At 37.4% G+C, this 21,877-nt stretch overlaps 1 protein-coding gene across 2 annotated transcripts in view; it reads right to left on the bottom strand.

Moving 5' to 3' along the window:
* LIN7A (lin-7 homolog A, crumbs cell polarity complex component) overlaps nt 1-21,877 on the bottom strand; it is a 50,227-nt gene that overhangs the window by 11,017 nt on the left and 17,333 nt on the right. For both annotated transcript variants that reach the window (XM_027747807.2, XM_027747808.2), the window contains exons 2-4: nt 19,865-19,983; nt 2,703-2,774; nt 159-368 (exon numbers count right to left, since the gene is read on the bottom strand). In XM_027747807.2, the coding sequence (XP_027603608.2) occupies nt 159-368; nt 2,703-2,774; nt 19,865-19,983 (401 nt within the window). The remainder of the gene's footprint in view (nt 1-158; nt 369-2,702; nt 2,775-19,864; nt 19,984-21,877) is intronic.

Genomic DNA, 21,877 nt, shown 5'->3' with positions numbered 1-21,877 from the left:
GCTTTGCCTCACTGCATCACAAATGCACACTGAGGGTCGGTCTCTCACAGAGCTAATTCTTTTTGTTTCATTTGGCTGCATTTTAAATCATGGTATTAGAAATATGTGAAAAACGAAAATCCAGATGAAAATGAAAGCGCTATCAAATTTCCACATACCACTCCATTAACTGAAAGCAGCTGGTCCCCACGTTTGAGCCCACCATGCCTTTCTGCCACTCCTCCAGGAATGATGCGAGAAATATAAATAGGTGAATTTTGCTCTTTTCCTCCCATGACATTAAAGCCCAGGCCTTCCTCAGTCTTTGGCAGCTCCACCACACGCGGGTGTGAATGGCCTTCGCTTGCAGCAAATGCAGCAACTGTCGCCTGGAAGAAAAAAAATGAGTGATTTGGCTATTTAGGGAGAACAGTGATAGACACTGTTGCTCATTTGCAGGAAGAACTCCTTCCTGTGAAAACATTTCAGTATCTTACTCTGACATTTTCTGATTTTCTGAAAGTATTTTAAAAATATTAAGTTCTATGCCAATATTTTTGAAATAAAGGAATAAACAGAGGAACACAGAGTTCCGGTGACTTGTCAAAGATAACACAGAAAGTTAGCAGCAAAGCCAGAAGGCCCCCCGGGAAGCCTTACTCTGTGGTGGCGAACCTTTATGATCACTAGTGCATTTCTTCTTTGCCTTTCCATGGGAAGAAAATCTGTGGGATAAGATAATGTGATCTCTAATGTGTTCCTAATTGAAATAAAGTGGATGAACTGAATTGTTAACTCTTTGCTTTGCTTTCAGAGTTATGGAATTATTTATTTTAAATCCTAAAATTATATTATTCTATTAAAAAGTTTAATTAATAATCTTTTTGAAATCTTGCAAAGTAACTCCTGAACAGGAATAGGAGGTCTTATTATATAACTGGATCAAAATCTTTATTGAAAAATTAAATCTTAAAACAGCATATATATAAATCAATTAGAAAAATCCTAGATTGTTAATCTTACTCTAGGAAAAAAAGAAGTAACATACTGTAAAGCTTGCATCCAGAAAAATGTTACATTTTTACTTCATTTTTCACTACAACCATTTTCTTACTTATAGATCTTAGTAAATCAGTAAAGAAACATTAAGAAAATCTTTTATACTTTTCAACATGTGCTTGTAGATCAAACTGCTTCAACAGTTCTACATTACACTAGTATTTTTAAGCATCCTAAAATGTCTATGCTTAACAGAAGCAATTGGATGACATGACATAATGGAGCATTCTCAATTACATGTTTTTGCACATGCAGAACTTGTCATCATGCATACATTTTATGTCAGACATGAATGCACTAGGAGGATGAAATGCAGACAGCCCAGAAATAACCAGGAAATATTGTGATATTGAAACATTGCTCTGTAACCTGCTGTTCTATATGAATAAGAAATGAGAATGGGAAACACTAATTGGACTTCTCCCCATTTACTAAATAACATAGCAATAATTTCTATATTTATCTGCAGTGTAAACAAATCAGGATTTCATATACACATTTCTCTATATAGAACCACAGAACTTACCAAATTTACATTGACCATTAACTTTCACTTAGAAGGTTAAAATCAGAACAGCCTACAGAAAAGAATGTCCTATTTAATAAGGAAAATACACTGTAATTTAAGGTATATTAGGCTATTTGCTGGCTATTATAGAGCTTGCTTCTCTGAAGTACTCTAAAATAATTTTGTAACATGCTCCCAACCTTCACCTTCTGATACAGCTTTAAATTAAAATCTCTTAACATAAATACATAATGGTAAGATCTTAGTTCCATTAGGATTTCAGGGAGTTTATCTCCACAGGAATGGACCATAAACCAGTACCTCTAAAAAAGATTTATCGATTTTGCAAGTTTACCTATTTTGCATAGAATCTGCTATGCCACAGAGAAGATACTGTTCCATACAAAATGATAATGGGAAAAAGAAATCCATTTGGATTCCCTTGTTTGGAAGCATCTATCTTTGGGCATGTTATAAAAATACAGAGCATATTTCATACTGGCACATAGAATGGGTTCTTTCATGGTTGTGTGAATTCCCCTAGAAAATTATCATCTTAGTAATAGCAGCAGTGTAGCTGCCACAGTCTAAGGATAAGGAAGGTGGGTCCTCATGGACAAAGACACAATGTATTTTAAAATAACAGGCAATGTATCAGAAAAAAAACAGGTTTGCATTTGACTATGGAATCAAAAAAACGTTGACCAGGCCATTTCTCTCATTGTTCATCCTTACCACTTGCTCAGTACCTACAGTTTCCATTACTCAAAAGGGGAATTTTAACTGTTTAGTTTCTATCTCCCAAATAATTGTGTCCTCTCTGGATGAGATGTATGGGAAAATAGTCCCTTAAAATATTGGTTGTTGCAGGCAGACTTCTACAGAATGAACCAGTTTTGCTTTTGCAAAGCAACTTTTCAAAAAGCATCATATTCCATAAAATCATTCTCTTTTCTTAAGCTACAGAAGCAGCATAAAGGTTGAAATTTTCCATTATGATTGTTACCTGGGAAGTAGCACTGGTTCTAGACTCTGGGCTGCCACTGATGTCTAAATTTTCTTACAGTGTACACACGAATACCTGAAACACACACGCGCACAGTCAATTACTAGATCACTTTGGTAACACATATTTCAACAGTTGCACGTATCCTACCTTTGCAGTGGCCCTGGCTCGGAATTCGGGACAGCCATTAACAGTTATGGTTTCATGCATGTATTGATACACCTAAAACGTTTATGAAAATAAAATGAAATTAATTATAGAAGCAAAACAAGGACTTTATATTAACCCAGACAGTAGAGTCCCTTTCCCTCGTAAGACTTTCATTAACGGTGTATTCATGCAATCACACAGTCAAGTGTCTGCTAAACTTGAGTATGCTTAGGTTTATAGAGAACATCAATCTGTGTTTCTCATGACACTCTGCAAACTTAACAACACAATTCCCTTCCCATTTCTAGTGAGCAGTTTCCCAAAACCAGAACAGTTAAGTTCTATAATATCAAAAACTGGTGTCTCCAGGCAACTGACTTGAATGCAAATGATCTGAACTGATCTGAGTGGTGTCTCATCCTCCAACAATGGCTTCTTTGTTCTCTGAACTTTCCTATGAACTAAAGACTTGGGAGACTGATGTTAAAAAAATATGTAAGTTGCTCAGCATACAGAAGAAGAAGGCTGCTCAGCTGAAGACTGGAAGTGAAAATAAAGTTTTGGAGAAAGGTCACAATACTAGCTTCCATCAACTATAACTAGGAAAAGCGAAAAGGGCTGGCAGTCTGATAGGTCAGACATGGTCAATGCTTAAGATTATTCTTTAGAAAATAATTGTACATTCACATAAATTGCATAAAATCAACACTGTCAATATGTATAACTTTCTGTTGCTTTTTTCTGATATACACTCTTGGCCCACTTCCCCTGGTCCTTTTAAACATCTTCAGAAAGGAGAAGCAAAAAGGCTCTATCTTACACTGCCTTTGTTCTCTAGATTTGACACACTCTTCGATGAAAAATAACAACCAATGCTTTGATACTAGCTAGTTATTTTGATAGCAAACTTAAAAAGATAAAAATATTTACATATAATATACAGAAAGCTTTTTGAAAGACAAAGATCAATGCAAACAAACCAAACATTTACATTTAATTTTCTTATAAAATCACCAAGCATAAAAAAATGTTCCTATGTGCCACTGATTTATGGTGGGCATTTTCTTGACCTACTTCATGAGAAATTTTGTCTTTTCATGTGTTTATGTCTCAGGCTGCATTCCTCAGAGATAACCTCTGCTGGTAAAGTATGTTAGCTCTTACGACAATCTCCTTAGGTTCCTTGAGGAGTGCAGGTTCAATTGCACTTTCAAAAATATATTTACCTTTCAGCCATTTGTTGATACTTTAGCAGGAGTGCCAAAACTTTCCTCTTTGGTAATGTAAATGTTACTTTGGGAGAGAAGGAGTCAAATCCTGTACTTAATTGACCTATAAACAATGACTTCTCCCACTGATAGGTAAAACCTCCCCATTCCCCTGTCCTGATGACTTGTTTTGCCTGTTATTATAAAACTGAACACACTGACAAGCATATGCAACAAACATCTAAACAGAACTAAGATTTGTGGCTCATTTCTAACTTCAGTGGGCAGTCATAGTGTTAATTAAGCACTCTTGCATAGCAAAGTGTTTGGGATGACTGATCCCCAAACCTTTTTTTACACAAGTAAAAGGCAAAAAAAAGAAAGAAGATAACAAATGTAATCCATTTTAGAGAACTAAAATATGCTAAACACTTTCAAAATACAGCAAAAAGATTATTTGAGTATTGTCAGCACATATGTCATTCTAGAACTGAATTAAAAAAAACTGGGCAGAGACAAAAACTGTGACAAGGGGAGTATGCTGAAAAGTTTCCTGCTTTCTCCATTGGAAATGAAATCTTGCTTCCATTGGTAACATTGACCACAGTGTATGCCAGGATTTTGCCCTTAATTTAAAAATTATGGGAAAAGAAAGCTCTTTCATAGCCTCTAAAGGATCTCTGGTTTGGTTTGGTTTTTGTACTGGATGATGCCATCATAAAAATGGGTTCAGCCTATTTACTCATCAATACGCTGCACAGCTAGTTCAAAGTTTATTGTATTATGTTGTAGGGCATATTGTTATATAAGAACAGCCACTACATTATATAAGAAGAATACTGTGTAATTGCAGTAATGAGTCATTAAATACTTGTTTCTTTAAAACCCATACCGTACTGAACTAGTGTTAATGCTGTATTTTCTTCAGGTTCCCCTTCATCTTAAAGCATGAGAGCAGATTGTACCTATTGTTTTTGCTTGCACAGGTATAAATGTTGTGGGTTTCTATGATGTCTAAAAGCATATATTTGAATATTGAACTGTTATTACTTTAAATTTCTTTGCAAACAGGTCACAGTATTTCATATAGAGGAACAGTGACTAAAAAGTTCTTTAAAACATTCATTATTAAGGTGAAATATCACCAAGCTGATTACTTTCACATGATTACTTGCTAAGTTTGATGTCATATAACTTTCTATTGATTGCATCCTATCATCCTACCAGTATCTAGCTGGTAGACTTTGTAATACTCAGTATCTTCGTAACTAACTTGCTGACTGCTGAAAGAACAGACTCACTAGTCTGTGATTCAACTAGTATGTTAAAAAAGAATCCAGCTACTCAAAAACTTGTGAAAAAATATGATCAATAATGTCATACAATCCTTGGGTTAATTTGTAAATTCTCCATGCTAAAAGATTTAAATGCTCTCCGGCAAAGAGCTATCCATGAACATAGTATCTACAGTACAGTTCTTAGAAAAAAGTCTTGCATGTCAAATCTCACTCTCTATAAGCAACAGATGCAACCAGTCTTGAATATTTGCTTGACATACTTGTAAATCTAATTATCCTATTTGACTGTTCATAATGCTTAATGTAATTTGAGTTTAAGAATGATAAAACATACACCCACATAACTATCTTATTACTAAGTCAGTTTAACAACCAAACACAGATTAATCATACCTGTTCCACCAAGCCCCTTGCACTCTTTGTAGAGTTCAGATCTAATCACGGCTCACTCTCAAAATGCACAAAAAGTACACTGAAGTCCATAAACAAATGTTGTTTTCCTGTAGCCACACTACCTCCTGTGCTGTTTTCAGCACCACCTTAGTCATGATTTGTGCACAATGAATCCATTCTGCTGCCTCTTCTATGTACACAGAACACATAAACTGAAAATCTCTTTGTTCTCAAACTGAATAACGTGGCATTTAAATCCTCCCATTGTGGAATATAGCTTCATGTTAAATCCACTGTACATGACAAGTAATTGAAGCGGTTTTATAAAATCATTTCTTTCTATGTTATTATTACATTATGCATTATCTATTACATATATATACACACACAGATAATTATCTATTGCCCAGGACAGTATCTAGATGGTTACTATGGCAGTAATTTGAAAAAGAGCTGCACATCTATTTTTGTATGTACGGCTATGTCTTTTTTGAATGTCTATAAGACTACATGGGTTTTTAGTAATATTATTTGCTGACAGACTCCATACACAGCCTGATGGTCTAGTGCCTAGGGAAAAGAGTTTCCACGATACCTTAACAATAGAGATTAAATTACAGGTGAAATGTCAATGTTTCAAGACGCAAAGCTGCAGCTGTAACGTAAATGGTAATGTTTCAGATCGTTTTCCCCCCAGCGATTTCAAGACTGCCAGTGCCTGTGCACTGACTGTTCATTGGGTAAAGGCGTATTGCAGACAAGGGTTTGTTCACACAGATCTCATTTGTGCTGTGGAGCAAGACCTACTCGGCTTTGTTTGCGCTTTCCTGTGGTGCAGAGAATACAACACTCCCACCAAGAAATACTCCTGAAAGCATGAATACAGATCTCAGTCTTTTTTCAGCTTCTGCAGGTAGTCTCCTCAGACACCATAATCTATTCTCCCACAGTACTCAAAGATTACGAAAAGAGCAAGGGAGGTAAATTACAACTAAAAAATCTGAACTTGGCAGTGAATCCTCCTTGCACTGTGGCAGCTCTCACAGGCACAGAGAAATGCACTTCTCCCAGCAGGAGCTGTAGTGAGTCAGAGGCAGCAGGTATTATTGTTACGATGATGGTCCTCATCCCCACACATTCAGCTGGGAGGCAAAGCAGATGGTTAGGATTACTGAAGCTCAGGAAGGGGGACTGCCTTACAGATAGTTTAGGAGCTAGCTTCTTACCTAAAATTACTCCTTACGGACTCATAACAAAGCAGCACATTATTTAGGGCTGGGCTATTTAAGTCAATGCAAAGCTTTAGGAGAAGGTCCAGGAATAACAGTGCACTTAGCAGCCTGTTTTATAAAGGTGGCTAGAAGCAGCATTCTGTTTACAGCCTGAATGATGTGGCATCTTTTCTGATGGATTCTCAAAGTTAGAATTTAATGAAACAATTTTATTCCACTAACTTCTCTAAGAGGTATTCAGTGCTTCATTCCCTGATGAAATATGTAATTCTAAGTACAACTGTACCTACAATAATGATGCTCAACTTAAGGACAACTTGGTCTGAACACCAGAAAGGAATGAGGCAGAAATCATTTTACAGCAATGAACTAGAGCTCAAAACACTCCACAAACGTAATTCAGACCTGTGAAGTAGCAGGCCCAGATAAAGTTTTCTGAAATTTTTAAGCGGGGAAGTAATCTCTTTGAAAATGTTAGGAGTTTCTCAGTATATGATATAATAGATGTAAATAGTAGCAATGGGCTGCGTTTCCACAGTGTATGCAGTATAATAATAATAAAAAGACATTAAAACACTTCCTGCAAGAAGTCACAACCTAAGTGACTTAGGTACATCATAGGTAAGCAGGTAAATAGGTGAAATGAAGAAGAAACTTGCAAAAAGACTGATAAATTATGTTTAACATATAGATTAGCATCATCTGGCATTGTATTAGTTCATCTGCCATATTTTTGTTGCTTCAGTGTAGAAAAGAAAGGTGCATCTATTTTTGGAAGACAACTTTGAAGGAAGGGAAGACAAGAGTCGGACAGACAGTAGAGAGGGGAGAGTTATCATGAGAATAACCAGTGCAAGGAAGACATAATTGGTTCCACTGTGCTTCTGCAGTCATGTCAATGGAACAGTATACATGTGTGCATCCTTGCAGAACTGAGGCTAAGCTGTAAAAGAGGGATTGTTATTTACTTACACCTAAGTACAATGCTTCTGCCATCAACTAGCTGAATCCTTGTCTTCCTAACTGCCTTCATATGTTGGAAGTGATGAAGCAAATATTTCTTCCTTCTAAGATGTCAAGTGAAAAGGAGTATCTCAATCAGTCTTTTACCATGGTGAGAAGAACAGAAGATGCTTTAATCAGCATAGCTGTTGGTCTCTCTTCTCCCCTCTTCTCAAAATCAGGTGCTAATTCTCAGGACTTTAGCCTCCTGATCTGTGTGAAGGACCAGGAATCAGAATGGGGAAAATCTCAGAAGTGGAAAAAGATGTACAGTGATTGAAAGGACTTTATGATGCAGGCTTTATAGTTATTATGTACACACACATTGTATGTTCCCCCAGAATTTGTATCTTCCGGGCATGTCCCGGCCTATTCACCTCCCTGCTCCCCTGTTTCTCTGCTGATTGGCTGGAGAAGCTCCATTTGCCCCTTCTCTCCCCGGTTTCTCCCACGTTCCTCCCCCTTTTGCCCATGTCCCTATCCTGGTTTGTCCCCCCACTTGTCTGTCTCATGCTCTGCCCTATGTTCTGGCCCTTACCCCTCCTGAACTGATAAAAGACCAGGTGCACACGTGAATAAAGTATTCTACCTGCATCCCACCCTCGTGTCCCGGACCCGTGCTGTGCCATGGTCCCATCCTCCCCTTTCGGACCGCGGCAGATCTGAGACCCACTCATCATCTCGCTGTGCAAGAACCAGCCCTTGGGGCAGGCCAGGAGAACCCCTGATCTTGCGACTGGGGGAAGTTACAGAGCACAGTTGCACTGCAGAGCTGTGGAGTCTCCACTGTGGTGCCTGTGAATACTTTGTTTCTGTGAGCAAACTTCCACCTGCAGCGTCAGTTGTGTCTTTCACCCCACTCTGTTTCCATTATTTTGACTCTTTCACATTCTGTTTGGTATTTTTTCCTTACCCACAACCTCTTGCCTATATTTTCCATTCTTAGTCCAATACATTTATGTCTGTGGAAAGAAATGTATTGATTTATACAGCTGGACAGATTCCACCAGAGCTATGCTTCAGCAGTAAATTCAGATCATGCTTGACCACATCTGTAAGCAAGGACATTTTAAATGCTACAAAGATCAGGAGGGACTCTGGTAATCTTTAACCTCTTATACACCATAAACCATGGAATCTTCTCTAGTAATTTCTACACCAATCATCATTTTTGCTTGAACTACAGAGTCTTCAGAAAGTTCTGTGAATTTCAAGCTTCCAACATGCTTAGGAAATTGTCAACTGAATAACAGCATTTCCATTAAAAATGGATTATTTCTAAGCTAAATATGTCCAATTTCAAACTATATTTTTTATATATTTGTTTTTTTAATATATATTTATTTATATAATTTTTGGTACTTTCCTTCTTCTCTACTGGAACTAGGTGTAGGTCTTTGCCTCATTTTGGACATCTATGCCCTTTATGACAGGCTTGCTGATATTTCAAACAGTATTTGCTTTTCTACAAAATAACTCACAAACAGATCTAGTTACCCATTTAAGATGACAGCAGAACAGATGAGGACATAAAAGAATGAAAACAAGTCAAACATAACCAAAAGTGTATATAAGCAGCGTGGAAGTATCCAGCTGACCAGACCACAATTCCTCTTTCATATTTCCTCTTTCATAATGACTTTTTACGTCTGTAATCTTACTCAAGCTCAAAAGCAACGCAGTAGAGTGCTTCCATTCAGCCATAAACCTGTGCTAGCTCAATGAAAGTGAAAAATCTCTGGTGATGGTGCGTTTAGTTTTGTTATCTCTTGAATATCAAATGGAATTTCTGTTTTTGTGCCTGTGTTCTGCTTTTTAAAAACTACCTCATGTGATAAGCATGCTTGGAAAAGCACATCTGCATCATAAGAGTTTTTCTCCACCAGAGCTACAGCCTCTAGCTAAGATACTGTCCTAAACACTGTCATAGACCATAATCCAGAAGACAGTAGTTCCACAGGGTAGCTGAAAGCAGGCTGATTTTTTATCTATCAAGGTGACTTGAAAAATATTAACATTGTTTTTTCCTTGTGTTAATAGCTACTTTTATCTTTGGTAGTTAATTAAAAAAATTTTGGAAGAGACTATTCTGGATGACTGAAAAGCAAGAGAATTTGAGAAGACTTTCTAAATAGCAGTCCTTGTGAGGGACAGAACCCCAGAAAACCACTAGCTGTGGAAGAACACCATGAATCCCATGTACACCCACCACAACTTCATGGTTGCAACAAACTTAAGAGTCTCCTTAAACAAGGTTGCTTGAGCAAATGAATCACAAAGGCCCATTTTGTTATAGGACTATGACAGGTGTTTAAGTAATCCCGACAGAAGCAGAATGAGGCAATCTCACACCCATGTTCACAGGGTATATACAATACATAATCTTCAGTCTGGCCCTGAGTGCAAGCTGACAAAAGTTCTTCTTTTGTCAATGTCAAAAGGACAAGTTGAGAGACACCTGTGAGTACAGGGAGGTTGAAATGATTGAAAAGTACCTTTGAGAGGAAGGCATTGTTCTTATTGGAAGCACCAAAAGTCTGTATTACATAAGTTGTTGCCTGCAGCTACTGAATTTGGACAACTGAATTTGAAAAAGCTGCTTTGTGACAACTAGTCTGTATTAATGAGCTATTTATATCTGACAGAATGTGGTCATTCAAGGTTGCTGGCATTCTGAATATTTTTACATTATAAGCTCTCATTAGCCTTTGAGCACTTATATGTCTGCATTGGGAAACCTGTTGGTGTTTATTTTCAAAACCAAACTTCTGTATCATTTTCACAATTGTTGCAACAATCCCCTTTCATGAAGTAACACTGCATGAATGTTGCCACATGATGCAGTAGGGATGCTAACCCATAAGAAGCTCAAACCTGTAAATGAAATTCAGTCTTGTTTAACAACCTGAGGAGATGACACAGTTTTAAATTCAGACCATGTGGAAGAAATATTATGAATGTTGGCTTTAATGTTGAGGATATTTTATTTAACAGTTTCCTTCTTTGGGAGCAGGGATTATGGAGGAAACTAGGTCAGTTTTACCTAAGTGAAAAAAATGAGCCGAATCTTGATGCATTATTAAGCTGTCCTTAGGCAGTAGGAGAAAAACAGCACAGGCCTGAAACATTGTTAAAAATAAATTAAGTATAATCACTTCAAGGGTATAATATTTTAATTTAGGGTGTAATACTTTATGAAGGCTCAAGTTAAAATGGTATTTTTCATTTTTTTTGTGTGGAAAACGGTGGAATGTACTCTGCTCTGACAGTATCTGTGGTGGTGTCTGAAAGCTGACACAAGTTTTGGTCCCTGAGTTCTTGCCATATGATCCTGTGTCTGTCCAAGAAACAACCCAACAGGGGTTACAGGCTGGGGCCAGAACCTCTTTCCTCCCTTATGCGCAAGCAGAAGAATGTAGCAGATGTACCAGAATATGCATGCTGTCACATCCTCTGCACATAGTGGGTGAGTCAATTGAAACACTCCTGGTGTTGCTGTTAGGACACACAAGACCTCTGTGTGCCTCCTCTTCTTCCCTCCAATGTCAATTCCATCTGGAATCATCACTGACACTGTAAAGGGAATAGAAGCTGCTTTGCACTCTTTTAAGGAAAAACAGACTTTTATTTGCAAATAAAAACTACTCATATAAGGAACAAGAAAAATCTAATTGGCTCATTTAGTTTATTTCATATGCCTTACACACTGTTCTATACACTGCTCTAAGTCAACGGCAACTGCGATCTGGTGTCTTTGAAGACAGTGCTACAGTTGTTTCAGAAATTGTATGTTTTGCAATCACTAAATCTTTGCAAAATACTACTCTAAAAGTCTCTTTCACTGCTTCTACTGCAATATACTGGGATAAAAAGAAATACCAACACGTGTGATTAGTTAATTCCCATAAGACTACTTGGAATTCATAGCTTGTAATTTAAAATTCCCTCTTAGACCTCACTGCCAGTTACTTTTGAGTTCAAAAATATGCCAAGCATTCTAAACGCTAATTTCCTCCACTTTATCAGTAAGTCTGTATATGCTGTTGAGGCTGACGTATGCAACAGCCATATCCCAAACTTTAACAGATTTGTCAAAACCTTGCCAAAATGAGCACCTGGATGAAACATGACATCATCATGCAAGCTCATCTCAAGTGTTCCTATCAAGCTGAGAAGGCAGGGAGAAAGAAGGAAATTGCTGATGTTTTAAATGCCAACAAAAATGTAGCTAAAATGGAGGTTAAAAACAGTTTTACAATTTCTTCTTTTTTTCTGATGGCACAATTAAGAAATGGAGATTGAGCAGCATTTCTCAGGAGTCTCATCAGTGATATCAGTTAAGTGGCAGCAGAGGGATACTGAGGCTCCATCAAAGCAGAAACAATGGTGCAGTGGCTTCCAACAACCTGTCAGCATAAATATTACTTGGTAGTTCACCTTGCTGCTGATTTCTCTCAAGAGGAAGAAGCAGGCTTGAGATGAACTGAAGTAAAGGTTATTCTATTTATTCCTAAGAGTTTTATGTAATCAAATAGAATACTGCAACAATAAACTAAAATGATAATGAGAGGAAACAATGCTGACATGCTGAGATGCATCACACATGTTCCACCAGTCACCTTATGTAGCACACACAACTGCAGTTGTGTGCTGAAATAAGAACATCACCTGAGCACCACTCATCAGAGTTTTATTAAGTACAACATAATTACCCATATCAACTGAAACATGAACAAGATATGTCATTGTTTTGATTCTATACATTGTGGGACTCTTGCAGCACTAAAGTATTTATTTATCTGTTGTGAAAGGCACAATTATGTAAGCACAGCACAAATATGATTAGATATATAGCCATCAGCCAACTCTGAAAATTGATCTTTAATCAAACCCAATGGGAAAAAGCACTGATAAAGACCAATGATATGGTTTGGATCCAGATTCTGGGGTGCTATATATGTAAAATCGATGTATTTAGCTCTAGGCAGCTAAAAAAAAAATGGCAACAGCAGTTGCTTTCAGTCTCCTGCAGTGAAGTTATGAAAGTGGTAGGAACTTTGTAATGGCACAGAGACTAAATAATGCCTTTTCTCAGATAATATTTGGGCAGCTTGGTAAATTCATCTAATTGCCATTAATGAAGGCCATCTGCTGAGTGACAAGGTTATAATTTCCAGAAGTTCTCATTTATGCTATCCAGGGCTTGCGAGCAACAGATCAATGCTTCAATCGCTTATTGTAAAGTGGAAAATGAAACTTCATTGTTTTTCAAAATTTGAGTAATTCCTGACTACATTCACCCTATAAAAAATAGCACATATCTTAACACAGTAACAACAAAAAAATAAAAATCTGTTTTTATTGCTAACTTAAGCTTTTCTGTTGAACTTTCTCAATGCTTAGTCCAGCATGGTGGCAGGACAAAGAGCAGCCAGCTCATCTTTAGAAATCTGATGGGTTTTTATGATCTCATTTACATACGTTACAAATCCTTCTCTCAGCTCATCATTACAGATACACTACTTGCAACCGGGAGGCAGAACCCTTTAAAACATGAAAATATTACTATTCTGTTGTACCATCGTATTTTAATGAAGCTAAGTAATGCCCCTTCCAAACAGCGATGGAGGTACTCATTTAGTGGAAACTTATATCATTATTTTATGTGGCTTTTCATTGCTGGGACAATGGTAATGAACAAAGGATGGAAAGGTACAGTAAAAGATTCTTGCCAATGCTATACAGCCCCACAATTCAGGTAAACTAAACTGGTTCATCTGACATTATAATCCACTCCAATATCTAAAAAAAAGGATAAAACGCTCAAACTTTAGCATCCAGGAATGCAAATTTTTATGAAAAGTTACAAATCAATCAATGCATAAGCATGCAAAAATCTGAATGAAACTGGTCAATTTGAAAAATTCCATATTTGCTACTGCACGAGTGCTACTACTAAATTAACGGTGTAGTAATTCCGAACAATATATCTGGAATACCACAGCAAGTTATAACAAGGTATCAGATTAGCTTTGCTTCCCAGCCAGTCTAATGAGGCATCATGCTAATATAATCATACTGCTTTTGTTACAAATCTGAGCTGACAGATCTCACTCACTTTACTCCTGTGCATTGTCCTATTGCCCTTTTGTTTACTAATTGCCTTATTAGTAAGTCCGACATATCACTTCTGCTCAATCGGGACCAACACGTTGGTTTGCATGGGTAAAAGTGACAGCAGAGGACTTCAGATGTCAGGCTTCTGACTGAGCCTTAATTACAGTTCTGTACTGTGAATTGTAGCAGAAAGTCTTCTCAATACATTTTTTTCCCAAGTTTGCATCTTATAATTTAAAAATTTCAAAAACTGGGCTTGCCCTGTGGAGATGAGATTGACTGGAATTGCATTTCTCCTCCTGTAACAAATATTCAGCTCCCAGTGAAAATAAAGCGTAACACAGGGTAGGATTTGGACTCTGGGGCTTACCTTGGTGCCAACTGGGAGAGTTTGGCCTGGTGAACCTCTATTTTTACAAGGATTCATGAGGCAGAAAACAGTGAAATTCTGCTTTCAGAGGCTAGGTTTGGGAGGCGGAGGAAGATGAATAACCAAATTTTGAGATTCTTCAAACATAATGAAAGCAGGTCTTTAAATGACTCCTACATTAAAATCCTAAATTAATAATTTAAGAAAAGAATTAATGAGAATTTTTGTCTGAGTCCAAGCTAATACCCAGACTCTTATATTTAGTACAGACTTTTAAAAATGGAGCACAACACAATACTGGGATATGTGAAGCGAATGAACATCTAAGGGTTCCAGCCAGCCTTCTGCTATCACTCAGTACATTAAAGTAATGAGTACAGTAACATTAGACTCAGTTTTCATCACCCAGCAGCCTTCTTGTGATCCCTTAATATTTTCAAAGACTTATATCAGGGTTAATAATGAAAAGCACAGGTGGGTGGCTTGAGGAAATGACCAGATAATAACACATTGCATATCAGCAGCACTGGGATTCCAGGTATTCAGATTGCTAAGGCATGGAAATGAAAATTACTAATCAAAGGAAATCATTCCAATATACTAACTAGGTTTATTAAACTATTCTACATAAGTTATAGTGAAACTATGATTTTAATACTATACAACATACTGAAATATATCTCTAAAGTAACTGGGGAGCATCCAGACCTCATAAAAAATGGGTCAGTGTTCTCTCACTGCCATTTTTGTCCCTGTAAGTCAACAGTGGTCTTTAAATGTCCAGGATACTCTGTCTACAAGCTAATTTTATAGCAAGCTTAAAAGTTTTAAACTACTGAGGTAGGAACTGAACTATTTTCAAAGACAATATGCTTTTCCACTGACTAATTTCATACAAAATGCACAACATTAGAGTACTTTGTATTGACTGCTCCTTGTTTTTTAGTCACTCAGTCCTACAAAAGTGCTCTCTGCGATGACCTGATATTTTGCTGGGAGTCATAAGATAACGGAATAAAACCATGATTGCTTCTGTGTGTTTGGTTGCCACACCACATTTTCACAGAAACATTTTGATCTGATTAATTTTGGTATTGGTAGATGTTTCAGCATAGGTATTTACTAGTCAGATTTTCTTCCAAATAATATCTATACAGAAAAACATCAGATTTAATCTTGAAATGGAAAATTGAGTAGCAAAGGCAGGCTGGAAGGAAAGCGAGATACACTTGACTATTACATATTTAACACACAGAAAGAGAAACTGGGGCATCAACATGAAAGAACATTGTGGTCTACAACTTCTGCATGAGAGGAAGAGGAGGGGCAGGCACTGATCTGTTCTCTGTGGTGACCAGTGACAGGACCCGAGGGAATGGCCTGAAGTTGTGTCAGGGGAGGTTTAGGTTGGATATTAGGAAAAGGTTCTTCACCCAGAGGGTGGTTGGGCACTGCAACAGGCTCCCCGGGGAAGTGGTCACAGCACCAAGCCTGAAAAGAGTTCCAAAGCATTTGGATGATACTCTCAGGCACATGGTGTGACTCTTGGGGATGGTTCTGTGCAGGGCAAGAAGTTAGACTCGATGACCCTCATGGGTCCCTATCAACTCAGCATATTCTGTGATTCTGTGAAAACTTTGCTCATCAGGAGATGCATGTGTTTATCAAGCTGTATTGTTACAATGCTTGAGCACTGATTATCAGATGTTAGCAGTAAATGAAATTCCCGTAACCTGCTAAGGTATGTCACATTTTCTTGTTGGTTATCCACTGTGTTCTGTCCAATTGTTTATTCTCTCTTCTCTGTCTTTAAGGTTTCTTGCCAGACCAGAAATCTGCCTTATCTTAGAATTCTTATAACTTCCTTTTACTGACTTACAACAATTAAATTAACTTTATCAATCCAGGTTGTCTAGTTTTATGTTGCATGTGAATATAACTTCTCAGTAGCTCAGCTGTGCATTCAGTTTCACAGCCTAGCCCTTCATTTATTCCAATAACCCCCTGGAAATCAGATGACTATAACACAGCAGCAGCTTTAAATACACAGCAAGAACACTTGGAAGGGTAAAGGACATAATGGTATAAATTCCATGTGTTGCCATGTGACAAGGCTATAGAAGGCTAATTAATCTTCATGTAGCTATGGAGATTTTGAAATAAGTAATTTTAAAGCACAATTAAATTTTTTTTCCAAATTGACTTTTAGTGTGACCAGACTTTGGTTAACTTGTTTTCTGGTCTTGGGGTCTTCAGGTGAAAAGGAAATACCAAGGCCATTGCATACTTCAGTTATTTCCATTCTTTTCAGAGCTAATACATATTCCTGCCTAGTGCCAGACAGAATATTTCAGTTGGTGGTACTTATATTTAGCTAAGTGAGAAGCATTAATCACCATTTCCTGACATAGCACCCTTGAAAAACACTAAAGTACTTCTATTTAAATTTCATTCACTCAATCACTTTAAAAAAAATTTATTTCTATGGAATATTAGTGTGGGGATTTGAATTGGTGGTTTGCTTTACTAAATAGATTCCCATAAATACAATTAATTACAGTCATCAGATAGATTTCTACACATTAGATTGGAATGTATGTCATCTAATAATATATCTCACACTTGTAAAGGCTAATTGGTAATTAAAATGACCTCCAGCTTCTGTAGTTAAAGAATTCCTACTTGTAGAAGGGACAAGTCACATTCAATCAATACAATGCGGGTTATGTTTTATCTTTGATCTTTTCACCTACACTCAGCCCAATACTGAGTTTCTCTGGGACATATTTGAACAATCAAACTCACTGGACAGTTAGGTTTCTATAATTTCACAGACCGGAATGAAAATTTTTATTTTCCAAAGCTCCTACATTATGGAATTTACAGGACTACGCGAGTCAGCCTTAATTTCTTTTAGGAGGTTTTCTGATGAAAGTTAGGCTCAGATCTTGCATTATAGAATGAACACACCACACTGCAAATCTGAATCTCTGCGTATATATAATAAGCAGTCTCTCTCAGAATTTGCATACTAACACAAAGCCTGCCTCCTCATCCCATTTTGATTACACCTACCTACAGCTCACACCTGGTCTGCTTCACACCCACTTTTCTCATTACTTCCAACTGACTGCCGTGCATTCTCTTATAATGTCAACAATTTTCTCCTCTAGTTTATGTAGGTGGTAATAAAGAAAATAAAATCCAGTCACCACACTCTCACATCTTGCACTCAGGATAAAAGAAGATAAACAATAGGAGGGAGCACTAGCAGAGAAATTTCTGTCTAGCCTCAGCTATTTGAAGCTCAAATACACTCAGAAAAAAATGTGCTGTTCAATAAAGCAGGCTTTCATAAACTCCAAAGTACACGAAGGACATACAAGAAGGGCATCCCTGATTAATGGTACGACACAGCTCAGATATCCTCCAAGCCCTTGCTGAAGTGCTTGGAGATGTCTAATAATGTAACGTGACCAAAATATCCCATGCTTTTCTAATTTATTTTTTTTAAACACAGAAGTAATTATTTTCTGAATTTTCCAACAGCTCTTTAACTGGTGGAAAAAAAGAGTTATAGCCTAAGTATTTACCAAGGGCTTAATGTAAGTAACTGAAAGAGAAGCCACATGTTGAACAACCTTAAGTACTCGCAATGTAAATATGTCAATCTTCCTACTCTTCCTAAATGAAAAGATTTGTTACTGGGCTTTCTATATTTGAAGATTTTTTTCTAAGAAGAGGTTTACATGCATAGTGGTGAATAGCATTATTTTTTGGAGGGTGTAGGAATTTTGTTCTCTGATAGTGATATATTAGACAGGTTACATTATATATATATATAAAATATTTAAAAAGAAATACATGTTTTTGTTTATGAAGTTGGTAGAACTGCTCATTCATCATCACTCAATTCTTGTGTAACAACTAGCTCTGGGCTCCTTAAAATGTCCATTTTTTGCCTGTAGGAAACTAACACTAATTGGATAGTCTGTCATGTGCAGGTTGTCTTTACACAACACTCTATAAAGACCTTTCTTGGCACTGAGATGATTTTGTCAAAATCTACTTTCAGTTCACTGAACTGAGAGTGAATTTTTCTAAGCCACTTTCCTAATTCTTAGTCTCTGTACCTGTTTCAACAAGCTTTGTGTTTGCTTCTGCTATGACTGTTTTCCAGAGATTAATATAAATTTGTTAAGATTTCATTGATGACACTGCAAAGATTCAAAGTTGCCTCTAACAATTGGAGTACCAGGCTCTGCTATCTGAGAAAAAACCCAAAACAAAAAAACCTCACAACTTTTCAATGCTCTGTGGTTACTCAAAGAAGCATTTAATTGGTTAAATGAAAGGACTAGTCAGAATATCAGCTTTTGAGGGTATACAGTGGCATTATTTATTGTCAGGGAACACTGTTCTCTTTAAAAGCCTTGAAAACTGCAATTTAATTAAGTGGAAGCCTCTCTCTGATTCTCACATTGGAGAATATATTCCATAAAACAAAGAGTGTGCTCCATTTTGCTTATTAAACTAATGTCTGCTCATCTCTTTCTTCCTTCCAACCACTCAGCAGTCCACTCAATCAATTTGTTGCTGTTGCCTAGTTATCAGAGTTCAATTCTGCTACCATTGAGGGAACATTAGATTCCATTGATTTCAGCAAGGGAGGATTAGTCCCAGACTGTAGACAGATAAACTAAAACAGAAGTTCTTACAGACTTTCTACTAACAAGATGTTACCTTTATTAGGGCATTTAGAGCTGCTTCTGTTTGGCAGGCTAACAGCACTTGGTTTAGTAGGTAAGATGTCAACACAATGTTGTATCAGATCACGATTTCTTGTCTAAGGAACTTCTAACAGAAGTGTTTGTAATTTAACTGCTTTAAAGATACTGCTTGTAGGCATGTAGGAAGTTGGGTGCATCTTCTCTAGCTTGACTAGAAGAAAACAATTATCATTTATCTACTGTTGGGCGGAGCTTAGGAAGGCCCTGACCACAGCTGGTAGGGTAATGATCACAGTTCTTAGCAATCTGACAAGAATTTCTGACGTGGAGCAAAGCCCACTAGGATCTGAGCACTGACTTTAAAGGCAAGATTCCTGTCAGTTTCAGTCAACTTCAGCACTTGCAACTTTTGGCTCTCACTGCACTCACAGCACATCCCTATCACACACCTGAGCTCAAGGGAAAGGCATTAAGCTTGCACTGACCCGACTTGGCATGTCCCCATATCCCAGCTGTACAGGTTACCACTGACCCTGAAACAGCTCGAGCAGAATACTAAAGTAGTAATTAATCATCCCTTCTCCTTAACAAGGCTAATTGCCTAAGGGTTGATGCCTTGCTGACGCAACTGTTATGTGTCTGCTTTTCAGTAACTTCAGCATTCTGCACAGTAGCAGGCAGTCACAGACACATCCATCATCCTTTATACAAGGTACTCATGACTCTCCAGCATTGAAAGAAAGGCAAATACGCTTTTCTTTTCAGGAAAGAGATGTTAGTCTGAGAAATAACTAAAAATCTCAAACTCATACCTCTCTGATAGCTGTACAAAACTCACTCTGCAGCACCTTCTTTAGAGACTGTAGCTTGTGTACTGGTACTTCTCCAGATTCTTGCAGTTTCTCCAGTAACTCAATTGCTCTTGCAACATCTGAGTGGGGAAAACAAAAGGAACACAGATCAGTATAAACGGTGACTAACAAGTGACTAAAAAGGGCACACTGGTGGCCATTTTAGATTTTAAATCGGCTTTACCAACACATACTGTATTACTCTTCTGTTATACCAGAGTCTGCTAGGAAACAATGCTGCTGTTGAGAGATCCAAATCCCAAAGTATGGACAAACTATGCATGTACATGTACAACAGACCCAGAGAGGTTCAGTCTTAGTAGCGAACACTCTTTGCAACAAAGCTACCAGTTCAAAGCGGCTAATCCATATTAGAACAAAATATTCCTTACTTTTTGCATAAGAGAAAATAGCACAGGAAAAGAATGGGGTTTACTTTCAGAAAGTCTACAAAAATGAAGCTGTGTCTTTATGTAAGTACCCTCAGGGTGACAACACCCAAGAAAAATATTTGATCTTTTCTTCTTATAAATCTAAATCTAAATATCAACTAATAAAGTTTTCCAGAAACAAGTAAAGTCTGCTCTGGAAGAATAGGAAGTCTGCTAAAGAAGAGTAAATATAAGGTTCTTGTCTAGGTCTCCAAAGACTTGATCTACCACACAAAACCTATATGACCCATAGAAATACATGGAATAGTATTTTTGGTGGCCTGAATTCTCCTTAAGCACCTGTGTATAGTCAAGGGAAAGATCTAAGTGTTTCTGAAGAGAAGTCCAGAGGGCTTAAGTGAGTAGCCCTACTGAGTGGTTAGCAGGAATCTGATCCAGTTGAACAGTGCCCATACCCTCACTCATATTTTTTCTCTTTAACACTAGTTCCTAATTTACATAGCTATTACTAAAATACCTTTAAAAAGAATCAACCCAACTCATGAGACACCCAACAATTCTTTATGGCTGAGGACACAGGAGCACAAGAAATAGTGGCTGGAGTCATGGAGGTTAGCCTAGTCAAGCGAGGGACACACTGACTTACACGTAGGAGTGAACTGAGCAAAACATTCTGGTCAGCCTTCAGGATGACAAGAACTTAAATAGAGGGATTTTTCCTCCTCTGTCATCTAATGCTGCCTTGCAGCTTTTCCTCTAAGTTTGCTAGTATAGTTGAACCTGACAGTGCTGTTATCTTGACTGTGTGGTCATTCTCAAATCTTACAGTGTCTTTTGCATAGCAATCAAAGCCACTACTGGCCAGTTTCACCACTCTACTAAATACAGGTTTGTGTTCCAGTGATGAAATGAATGTACAGTACTAAATGATAAAACAGTATTTGAAGCATTTTAATTCTGTGCTTGAAGTGCAAAAAAAAGAAAAAAGAAATATTTCCCCCCACAACTCCAGAATTACTACAATGTCTAGAAGCAACCTTACATAATTCTCCTTTCTGATGAAAAAGATTTTACTGTTTGTGACTGGGAGATTATGCTAATTGAAACAGTTCTTACAATCCTTGGCTTGTAGCTGGGCTATACTGACCAGATGTCTGATACAACAAGGACATGAGAAGTTTTCTGAAAACAGAAAAGACATGACAGTAGATGAGCTGCAATAGGAATTAAATCATAGTCCTACATTTTCACTTAGAAGAAAATAATTATTATCCAGCTGCATTGGTGTTAGGAAAAGAGAAGATGACATCTTAAAAGATTTACAATTTAATTAAAAGAGGTAGGCAACTAGTCAGCATAGTCAATTCTGCCTTAGTAGATTAACACCTAAATAATTCTCAAGCTTTTTCAGAGGCATTTGCCAAATGCAGTTCAAAGCATAAGAGGAAGCATGGCAGAAAGTACACTGTTTCTTTGAGGAGGATGTTTCCACTTACCTGGCTGTACCTTGCATGCAGAGTAGTCTTGGAGTTCATGAACTTTCAGATGAAACTAACCCTAATCTCGTGTTAAAAGATTGCAT

This window comes from Pipra filicauda, unplaced genomic scaffold (assembly GCF_003945595.2).
Source record: "Pipra filicauda isolate LSUMZ 115617 unplaced genomic scaffold, ASM394559v2 scaffold4_size7858003_pilon, whole genome shotgun sequence".
Classification (NCBI taxonomy): domain Eukaryota; kingdom Metazoa; phylum Chordata; class Aves; order Passeriformes; family Pipridae; genus Pipra; species Pipra filicauda.
This window is presented reverse-complemented; position numbering and strand designations above follow the sequence as displayed.